The 10,986-nt window shown below is 39.3% G+C and overlaps 1 protein-coding gene across 2 annotated transcripts; it reads right to left on the reverse strand.

Annotated features, from left to right (window-relative positions):
• Window positions 1–542: 542 nt before the first annotated feature.
• aqp4 (aquaporin 4) lies at window positions 543–4,717 on the reverse strand. Of its 2 annotated transcripts, none has more exons than XM_079348785.1 (5): window positions 4,603–4,717; window positions 3,592–4,009; window positions 3,329–3,493; window positions 2,506–2,586; window positions 543–1,699 (listed from the first exon to the last, which is right to left on the reverse strand). In XM_079348785.1, exons 1-5 carry the CDS (start codon window positions 4,695–4,697, stop codon window positions 1,454–1,456), a joined length of 1,005 nt encoding a protein of 334 aa, XP_079204911.1. In that variant the 5' UTR covers window positions 4,698–4,717; the 3' UTR covers window positions 543–1,453. The 2 variants fall into 2 exon arrangements, with proteins under 2 accessions (XP_079204911.1, XP_079204912.1); XM_079348786.1 differs by lacking the exon at window positions 4,603–4,717 and adding an exon at window positions 4,453–4,596.
• Between the last annotated feature and the right edge of the window lie 6,269 nt (window positions 4,718–10,986).

Raw genomic sequence — 10,986 nt, forward strand, 5'->3', positions numbered from 1 at the left:
CAGTAGGTGAGGCTGTTGGCACACATAAAACCCACACCCACTTGTGGGGGCAAATGCTGAAATAAGGGGAGGTATGTCCTTGTAGGAGTAAAACTATTTTGATTTAGTATCTGAATACCAACGGCCCTCAAATGCAATATAGTGTGACCATATAGACAAATCAAGTTGAAGCAGTGGCATCAGTGGGGAAGATCATTTCCTCCAAATTACACGAATAGATTGAACTGCACCTGGTCAGTTAGGAAAGGAAATAAAGTGTAGACAACACAGATCTCCTCGATTGGGTCTCACAAATTGGAATCATTTCCTGTGCTCTGTAGTGATGGAATGAGATCACATGAAGCTATTCAGAGAGACTTCACTCATCAGGAACACACATCATGGACACACAGGGAGACGGAATGAAAAGGTAGATGAGCTAATCCATCAGTGATCAGAACATTTTGTCTCCCCACTGCACAGATTCCTAGAAACAGGAACAATTGGTTTCAGGATAAATTTACCTAATGGATACCATCGTTAAACATACAGCAAATAAAAGATGACATTTTAAAAAACTTTATTATCTCACCTTAACATCTTGAAAATCCTGCAGCATTCCCAGACTGTTGATTGAACAAGAAATAAAAAAGATACAAACAAAAACTTATGAAGGCAGATCAGCCAATTATCTTAAAATACTTGACTACAAAATGCTCTAAATTACATAAAGAAATGAACAATGTTCTACATTTAGATCTATACATTAAACAACTGCTAAGAATCCTAATTATATAAAATGATAAATACAATCAGCATGATTTAATAAAGAAGATAAACTGGGAAAAGTTGAGATAGCCAGTGACATTGTTTCCATATAGTTGAGTTGGTTGTTTTCCGGACTAATGCACTGAAAATGAAGAGCACGGAGTAACACAACTGTCATGATAAAGCTTGTTGGAGCTGTCTTACATTGTTCAGGGTTTGTAATGTGCTTAATGATCACAGGGAAAATCTCTGCTGTTATTACATATACAGTAAAGTACGTGGACCAAATGTGACACTAATCCAAAAATAACAAGGCTGCATTTTCTTCTTCACTTCTCCAATTCAGCGTGATGACCCCACATAATTGCTCGACCCTCTTCTCATATTTCCTCAACACAATGTATTGCAGGCTGATGTTCTGCAGGGCGCAATGTGTGCAGCATGCCAACACTGCTACAAAATCGTTCAGCGAGGGCCTCGGGAGGAGTATTGAACAGGTTTAAGGATTGAGCCATAACAGCATATTAGCTTTATGACAATGAGAGTAGTTCAGCCTTTTCTGTGGAACCTCATGGACAGAAATCATATTCTGCTCCGAGGATTTAAAGTCAATGGAGTAAGGGGGACAGGCTGCGAGATGGATACTCCAAAGTTTGATTGCCACTCTGCTCTACAGATTGGTCTCCATTTCCAGTGCACGTGATAGTCATACTGAAGAAAGCACTTCTCCTGTCGAGTCCTGGAAAGGATATTTTTTGTCGCCCTTCTCCAAATCAGATATAGAACTTGGCTTGACTGTGAGTTCGTCCGTCTCAACCTCCCTGTAATTCCCTGACGGAGCTTTCTGAAAGACCTGCTTCAGCTTCTCCTTCATCTCAGGGTCTGGGCAGTACAGGTACTCATACAGACCTGCAGCCAGGATGCCCCCAAGCACGGGTCCCAGCCAGTACACCTAGCATAATGAGAGAGACAAAGAGCTTCATGAGTCAGGGTTGATTACATGTTTGAGTACCGTCAACATATGGTCTGATTTGTTTGGCTACAAAATGGTAAAAAAGAGAATCTTGCAGAAGCAGGTAGATCTGAGTCTGCAGCATGAAGCATTTACCTCCAAGAGGAGACATTGAAAATGTTGCTTCCCTCCCACATTATGGCACCATGCTGAATGCAAACATCAGAGTAAGAAATATTTGCCTGGATACATGAATTTTCAGCTAATGCTATTTTACACCTTTTTCTGGATGTCTTTCTATGTAGGCGGAAAAGTGCTGTAAATTTTCTTGACTTCATGGCACTTTTTTGGGAGGGTGGGGGGGTGGAGTCATTTCTACGATCATATGCAAGGTGATAAAAAAAAAGTTTAAACATATTGCCCAGGTTTTCTTTCTTGTATTCACTGACAGAAGTTGAAGACTTTTTGATTGTGTCTTTGGGTCACAGCTGTTTTTGCTGTTCTGGCTGTGGTGTGGAAAATGTGACCTTACCAGGTTTCAACATGCCATACTAGCCTGTGGCCCTCTTCAGGACATTGAAAATAAAAGATAACTGGCTACTACTGCAGACTTGACTTGACACCAGGGCATTTGATATTACCCATTGAGCTGATTTATTAGACTAGAGAGCAAATACCTCATTATATAGTCATGGCTGATGTCCATTCATACTGACCCAGACACTATCAGGGGTAACAGGGTCATATTTTTGATGAACAAACTCCTCAAAGAAAGATATCATCGTTTTGAGAAAAGTATCTCTTACCCAGTGGCCTTCAAAGTTAAGGGTGACCATTGCAGGCCCAAATGATCGAGCAGGGTTCATGCTGGCTCCTGTATAAGGGATCTAGAAGACATATAACAGCATTGAGGACAGAATAAATGAGAAAGAATCACATTATCATATAAACCTATAAAGACAGGCTTTAAATCATAATGCTGTCCTGCTTTGACCCGCAGACAATGTTGAATGCAGCAACAACATATCCACTGCATGTAATAATACATGCGCAGACGCAGGAAGAAAATCCGTTGGTAAGCAGTGTGAGAGATAACATCTATTTCCCTGTGCATTCATTTGCTCTGCAGGGTTCTGGGAGCCCCCGTGAGATTGGTTGCTATGCGATGGCAGCCTCCAATAAAGATGTGCACGTGGGTGTGAATCAGCGAGAAGTCTACAACATTGCACATTGGAGAGGAGATGCTTTAATGCACCTGCTCTTTCTCAAGAGGCGTCACTTTGTGCTTTTAGAGCGTGCTACAGAAGCTTGTTTGTGTTGAATTTAGGAAGTTATTTTAAGACTTTCTGAATGGATGTTTTGCTGGTTGGTCAGAAGCCCAGGAAGTTGTCAACAGGTATGTAGATAACTTTGCAAAGGCTGGTGTAATTTATTTATATTCTACCTTAAGTTTTTGAAAATGAATTCCTGATACAAGCTTAATTTTTCCATTATATAATAACACGCTCTTTTTGAACGAGTGAGAATTTGGGAACCCACAATAAAAGGCCAGTATTATCCCCACATTGCTGCTTTAAGTATTTTCCCTTTTGATCTATCTTTCTTATCGTTAAACTGGAAATAACTTACCGCAAACAAGTGACCAATAGCTACAGCTAAGCCAATAGAAAGGCTGGCAGAGCCTCCCAGGTCTGTACGTTTGGGATCACATGTGGCGAAGATGGTGAAGACCAGTTCGAATGTGATGAGAAGCTCTACCAGAAGGCCATGACCTAATGAGAGGTCAGAGTTTACCTTTGAAACAGAAGAAGAACTTAAATCATTAAAATTGAAATTGTACTAAAACGCATGAACAATTGTAAACACAAGATAAAAATGGGTCAGATTCTTACAGTGGTCACACCGAGGGAGCCTCTAAAAGCTGCAGGAGTGACCAGGTAGAGGATCCCAGACCCTGTGATGGCTCCCAGGCACTGAGCCACCACATAGAACAACCCCTTCGCCAGACTCAACTTCCTGGTTACTACCATGGCTGCAGTCACCGCAGGGTTAATGTGTCCACCGCTGATGTGTCCAAAACACTGCACCATTGTGGCGATGGTCAGGCCGAAGCATAGGGAGATGAGGACTAAATCGGCTGGGGGAGGCTTCTCCTCCCCTGCAGCCCAGTTGATGGTGGATCCCAGACCAAGGAGGACAAAAATGAAAGTGGCCAGGTATTCTCCAGACACAGCCCTCCAGAAGTCCTTGGTCCAGATTCCTTTGAAAGCCACCATTTTGCTCTGACAGTTACACCAGGACAGGAACCTCCTGGCAATGAGTATAATGAGCAAAACGATTAGCCTACTTATGTATTCCTGGTGTGTGCATGTGGCTGCAAATGTAGTGAACCCTATCAGAAAAGCTGCCTCTGGGCACATTTATAACTCCACCAGGGATTTAAGCCAGTGACTTTCCATCACAAAAAGCCAGACAGAGCATTCTTTAAACATTGTGTACAGGGCCATATTATCACACCTACTGTCAAAGCAACCAGGATTGTCACTCACTGAAATTGGCACAGGATGAACCAAAAATCATTTGAATTATAATGCTAAATAAAAGCAGATGAATAAAATTACATTTGTTGGTTGTATCGCACATTTAGAAAGCTGAAAAAGGGAATAACATTTGTTGGAGCTAACCTCCAAAGACTAAAAACTTGCATCAAAGTTGCATTAAAATCTGAATTTCTTCTAAAGGCTAAAACTCACCAAAAGCAGTTACAGGTTTTTCCTGTCTCTGTCCCCGCTCTGTTTGAAGTTTTCTCATTCATAAGTCCTGATTGGTTATTAAACCAGAAGAAATCTGTCCCCCGTTCATCACATTCAAAAGTTGCAATGTCTGTGACCTGCAGTACTTACAGCAAAGCAGCAGGCAGTGTGAGAGCAGCAGTCGAGCAGAGAGCAGCGGGTCTGTCAGATGAACATGATCCACACATTGTGCCCCGGGATTGCATCCAGCAGCTTTATTAAGTTACTAACCAGGCATCACCTCTCAGGAATTAAACAGCCTGCTCAGGGGGGAGGAGTCAGGAGATCTGCTGGCTGAGCAAACAGAGGCACTGTTGCTCAAAGTGTTACGGCACAGTGACTGAGTCAGCCTCAGCATCTTAGTCATCTCAGTTACAGATATGACAACATTACTGCCGGAGGAAGCCAAATCATTTCAATTGAAGGGATGCAAACAAATAGGTGCAATGATGTTTTCTGGTTTTTAATGCAGTGTCTTAAACTCACACCCACCAGTGTTAAATGGCTTTTTAGTATGTTTTAGATGAGTTGTTTTAAGTTGGATGGTAGATCGCATTTTCAAGTGTTTGCACATCAGAAACAGTAATTGCTGTTTTCTTCATTGTCCTATGATAAGCCTCCAGGAAGGAACTCAGCCTATTTAGTATTAACAGAAAGTTAAACACTTTGTCGCTATGATGATCAATAATGTCCTTGTATGAAGAAGAGCCCTCTTCTTATTTCTAGGTGTACCGTCTCACTCACAATCAATCTCTTTTCTGAATACATCGATACAACTAAATCACAGTCATTATTAAATGGCTTACTCACTCCAATAATTAACTACCACAGAGGCTTTCCCTGAAGGAACAAACTATTTAAGACGACAACAGATAAAATACTGTTTTGTGCCAAAGAGTAGCCTCTAGCTGTGGTTATATGTTGCCTTCCTGATATTGATCTTCACAAACTGTGTGACTCCTACTGTCGGCAATGCCAGTGTTAGTGGTCAGCAGTGCTCACTGATGCCATGCGTCTCACACAATAATCAAACTTTTTCCTCCTTCTTGTTTGTGGGTGAGAGAAAATGTCTGAAGCTCTGTCAGAAAAAAAGTGAAAAGTATGAAAGCTGCCAAACTGAAACTATTTTGGGTTCAAGCCTTTTTTCTCCCATTCCTTCTCTATAGTGTCATCTTTTTTCAAGTCTAAAACTGGATCATAACTTTAACTCCATCCAACAACAGTATAACCACTTCATGAGGTCTGGTTCACCCAGAAATGAAAATGAAGATCACAAACTAAAGAGGAGCTTTGGCTTGTTGTACTAATGCTGCGTTCCAGTTGAACTAAGTGGGAAATTCTGAGTTCCCAGTTGGAAGTGTCAACTGGAATGCCCCCTGAAGTCTTATTTACTGGTTGGAAAGTCAGAGTTGCCATATGTTCTAGCAGGACCATTACCAAACTAAGGTATATGGACATATTGGTAGCCAATCAAGCGTTTTGCAGATATATGGGACTGTTGTTGTTGAAAGAGACAGGAGTACAAAAAATAACATTCATCTTTTCACAATAAACCTAAAATGAAATTGTACATCCTCGCTGTTTCTACTTTCAATTTCTACTTTCAACTGTTTTTTAATTTTTACTCTCGTCGTCCGTTGCTTCGATGATAATATATAACTACAGCAAAGAGGATGTTTAGTCTGAACAAATCTGCACTGTCACAAAACTGAAACGGTCATCACTTTCAAACATACTTGTGCAATCACCTTTCTTATCTATTGGACATTTGTGTACAGAATGGCAATGTCCTGAAAACATGCCACCTATCTGCTGAATGGGTAGTGATTCAAGAAACATAATGACAGTTTGAACTAAACACTGAGTATAAGCTCCTGAATGGTTGTTTTTGTTGTTTGTTATGGGAACATCATGTGTCTTTTACTACTATCTACTACATGTTATCTTGTATGTCCCGAAATAATCAGAAATGCCTGCAAACTCCTGATTCCAACATGGTTTGAGTTTATCATCTTAATTCTTTTATTGTCACCATTTCATTAAAACTCTACTGTCCAAACCACATCACCTCTTTTATTAATCCAAATCTTAAAAACCTGTATGTATGACACCTTTAAATGTTTATACTTTGAATATAGCAGGTGAGTTAGTAGCATGCAAAAGTGTGAGATCTGTTTATGAACAAGATGGTTATGGGACAGATAAATATAGGTAGATGTAAAGGTGTGTGACCCAGGCTGCACATTTACAATCACCACAAACGGTGTACATGAAGCGTTTGGTGTGACAAAAGTCAATGATGCATTCATTGACCATGTGAGGGACCTTGCTATGAAAGGACATTCCCCGGAGTTTTCATGCGTTAATGTGTTGCATGTGTTAATATTTGTCTTCAAACTCCTTCACGCTTTGGGACGCAAACACAATGGTGATGTTTATTGTCGGGCAACAAAGAGGTCAAGAGGAAAGTGAAGGTGATTTTAGGTCTTTTCAGTAATATGAGGACTAAAGACTGAAAGAAATATTACGAAATCTAGTTAAACTACAGCATTCATGATTGTCTTAAAAAAATGACATTGATCTTTTTTTGTATCCGTTTGTTTCACATAAAATAAGTGCAATATAAAAACAGTAGTCTGAAACAGAACCATTGCTCTGGATTCTTTCCCTTCTCTCCTTTGGGTGGGCATGAAAGTGATAGACCATTACTTCTAGAATTACAGAATGTAGAGGTGCTCTCAGGGTATGCATACTGCAAACAACTGCTCACCAATATTAGAGGAACACGATCCATCCTGTAACGCTATGCATTACAAGAGAGAAATAGTTTGGTCATTTTGAGAGAGAAATTTGCAGCCTTAATTTGGAGAGGATGCTTTCCTTGGAAGAGGAAAAAGATATATTGTTGTCACTTGTCACTCTTCACTGATGGACACTTGTATCTTATTGCACATTGGGTCAAAAACAAGAGCAACATTTCCATAAAACATACAAAGTATTTACTGTCATTTTTATCCACTCTAAGTTTGATATTATAAATAGGGTTGTCAACAATTACATTTTCAAGTTGGATTAATCTCTCAATATAAATAGTTAGTCGCAATTAATCACATTTTTATTGCACGTACATTTAAACGTACAACTTGTTAAGCATTTATCTTGCATAGTTGTAATAGTTAAGCTGAGAGTACTTTACTAGCAGTTTGAATTAAACCCTGCTATCTGTCTGTCTGTCTGTTTGTCTGTCTGTCTGTCTGTCTGTCTGTCTGTCTGTCTGTCTGTCTGTCTGTCTGTCTGTCTGTCTGTCTGTCTGTCTGTCTGTCTGTCTGTCTGTCTGTCTGTCTGTCTGTCTGTCTGTCTCTCTCTCTCTCTCTCTCTCATATATATATATATATATCTATATATCTATATCTATATATATATATCTATATAGATATATATATAAATTCAGGGCCTCTCATTTTTTTCAGGTTTTTGCTTTAAATTAAGATATTAAAAAAGTTAACATTGAAAAAAGCAACACCTTGTATTCACTATACAATGGAATAAAACCTGCTACATATGCATAATTTCACAATTATGCATGCAATACAGCTTTATTTACAATGGTAAATATTGCCACTAGGCTTTCCTATCTTACATTTGAATTGAAATCTGCAAACTATACAAACGTGAATATTAATGAGCGGCGTAAATTATTATAAAAGTATCACATGGTGGAGACTTTAGTCTTTAGTTGCTCCAGGCACCACACTCATCAGCGGAGGCCCTTCTTCACTAATTAAAGCATGCCTTTATTCTTCAGATTTGCATGCGTTTAAATTACAGTTGAGTCAGTTAATGTTTGTTGATATAGTGCGAGTTCTGTTTGAATAAAGAGCTGTCTTCAGATCACCTTAAGTTCAGTCATCTATTAAAAGGGAATTCTTAATGAGCATTAAAGTAATTTGTTAACATGGTACCTTTTAGAGTAATAAGGATCATATCATGGTTAGCAGTGAATCTCTTTATTACTGAAACTCAATTATGAAATGATAACAAACACAGTTAATGGAGAACATCCCCCCACCTCTGTCCAAAACCATTCATTGGGGCTATTTGGTCTTTCCCTCTGTCCAGCAATACAAAAAACATCTCCCAATGAAATAAAAGTATTTTTTCAATAATCACTTCTGACTATAACCCTTGGGATTCCCCTCAGGCAGCAGATTCATTCTAGCCATCTCTGGTAACAAACATGTTTTCCTTGCTGGGTAATATCTCCACGCTTCGTTAGGCAAAAGCTAACACCATTGTTAGCGCTGCACCATGCCAAGTTTTCTACATGCCACAGTGAAGAGAATCCCTCCACTGTTATATAATCTATAGACTTGACAGGGAGCCAAATCAGTGTCCTCTTGCTGAAAGACTGGACTTATTAACGGGTTGATTCTTATTGAAGTAAATGAAGCAAATGGGAACGAGCTGCCTGTGAGAGCTCGTTTAACCTTTGATACAGAGAGAAAAACAAGCGGCTAACTGTAAGAGCTGGTCATCATGCAATCATGCAAGAAGATGGCACAGCTAGCATGTGGTTGCATCACACAATGAACTGGACCTGAATAGTTAACCAAGGAACATGAGTGGAAAACAGACACCAATTAAACTGCTATGTGCAGTTTACAATAGCAATAGTTCAATAAAAGGTTCAATATGTAAATTATTTACTGAATTAAATAATAAAATGACCTTACTATATCATCAGACAATAAACATGTTACAGTGTGGCTTCTCACAAATCAATGCAGCCATATGTCCTATCCCACTCCTGAATGGTCTTTATTGGTGTTGACCAAAGAAAGTAGGTGGCCTTAAGGCACCCCAACACGGCTGATTTCGGCACCCATTTGTTTGCCAGGAAAACAGCAACCAACAGGTGATGCAGTGATGGAAGTGGGCAAGCAGAATAGTTAATATAAGTGATTCTACCTGACCTATGAAGTCTCTGCATTGAAGAGAGGTTGGAAAAAGTTTTCAAGGTTGCCTTATAGAGCTGGTTAAACACTGAAGCTTGAGTGTCCGCAACATGGTGACCTGCATGAAAAATGACTCAAGGGAGTAGGGGTCGGTGGGGAGACAGCGCTCCTCATTGTTTGGAATTTGGACAGCAGTAACCATTTTAAACGCTACATATCAGACTTACATATTGTTCCTATAAATTAAACATGAAATGTCTTTATGTTTTCAATGACAGACCGTGACGTAATATTTATTGTGGTATCAAGCACAATAAATTAGTCTTAAACAGTATTAGGCTCAGGGTGGGAAGCTCAAATGCTATGATGTTGTCGAGCGTAGTCTAGGTCATATAAATAAAATCTGTCCAACTTCTTGATCGATCATTAACTGTACATACAATGAAGAGGGAACATCCATAATGATATCAGGCCATATTAAAACATTTGATCATTAGCTTCAATCACATAACCGCTAAGCTAGAATGTAAATGATAAAGAGACTTGTACAGGGCTTTCTTAGTCTTCTGACTAGAACAAGACCCTGCAGATTTAAGAGCCCATTCTTACCCATTCACACACTGATAGCAGAGGCTGCTATGTTAAGTGTTCATCAATATGAATTAACCCATTAATACGCATATAATTGAAAAGAAATACATTTCTATATAATGGTAATGCTATTTAGAGAATTTGGATTAGGATGTGGATTAAAGCGTATATAACTTTTAACTGCAATATTAACAACTGTTACATGTTGTAAATCTGGCATAAATATACTGTAGCCCTCTCATTACTAACTCTTCCATTACATATTCATTCCTAATTTAATAAATCTGCAGAAGGTTCTCTTAGTTAAAGAACCGTTGGGCTGAATGGGATCAGGCAGTGTACAAGTACATGGTTGCATCACAAATTCAAACAGCCCCATTCCAGGCCCTCAACTTTGATCATAAAACAAGTTTCAGTGTTTATTATTCTGTTTGTGCTCGGATCTGACATGATGCAATCACTGATCAGAGGAAAGCTTGTTTTGGACTTCTGATTTGGGACTTTAGGTTGCAACCAAAAGTGTATTCAGTTTTCAAGAAGCAGCTATCCTTTTCCAGCCTGCAGGCTGAATTTAAGCTGCAATATTGATGTCACTGACCTGGATGCCAACACTGGCAGCAAGGCAGTAGGATCCGCCTGTTAACTATGTTATAATCACAAAGCGCTTCACATCTGCGACATACTGGTGCTTAAATCATCATACAGTTTTTTTTTTTTTTTTTAAATTTATAATAACAATTTAATTTCCAGTGGATTTCATGAAAAAAAATATACTGTGTAACCTTTTGTGCAAGTGTAATTGACTAAACTCCCTGCAGTATAGTATATCTGAGGCACTCTAGAGTTCGTTGTCAATGCTCCGCTCTCTTTTTCTCTTCAAGCATTGATCCATCGCACGGACAGCTTTTAATCAGCCCCACCGCTAGGCCTGTCTCTTGTTCTCCTGTGG

The sequence above is a fragment of the Symphodus melops genome, assembly GCF_947650265.1.
Source record: "Symphodus melops genome assembly, chromosome: 7".
Lineage (NCBI taxonomy): Eukaryota > Metazoa > Chordata > Actinopteri > Labriformes > Labridae > Symphodus > Symphodus melops.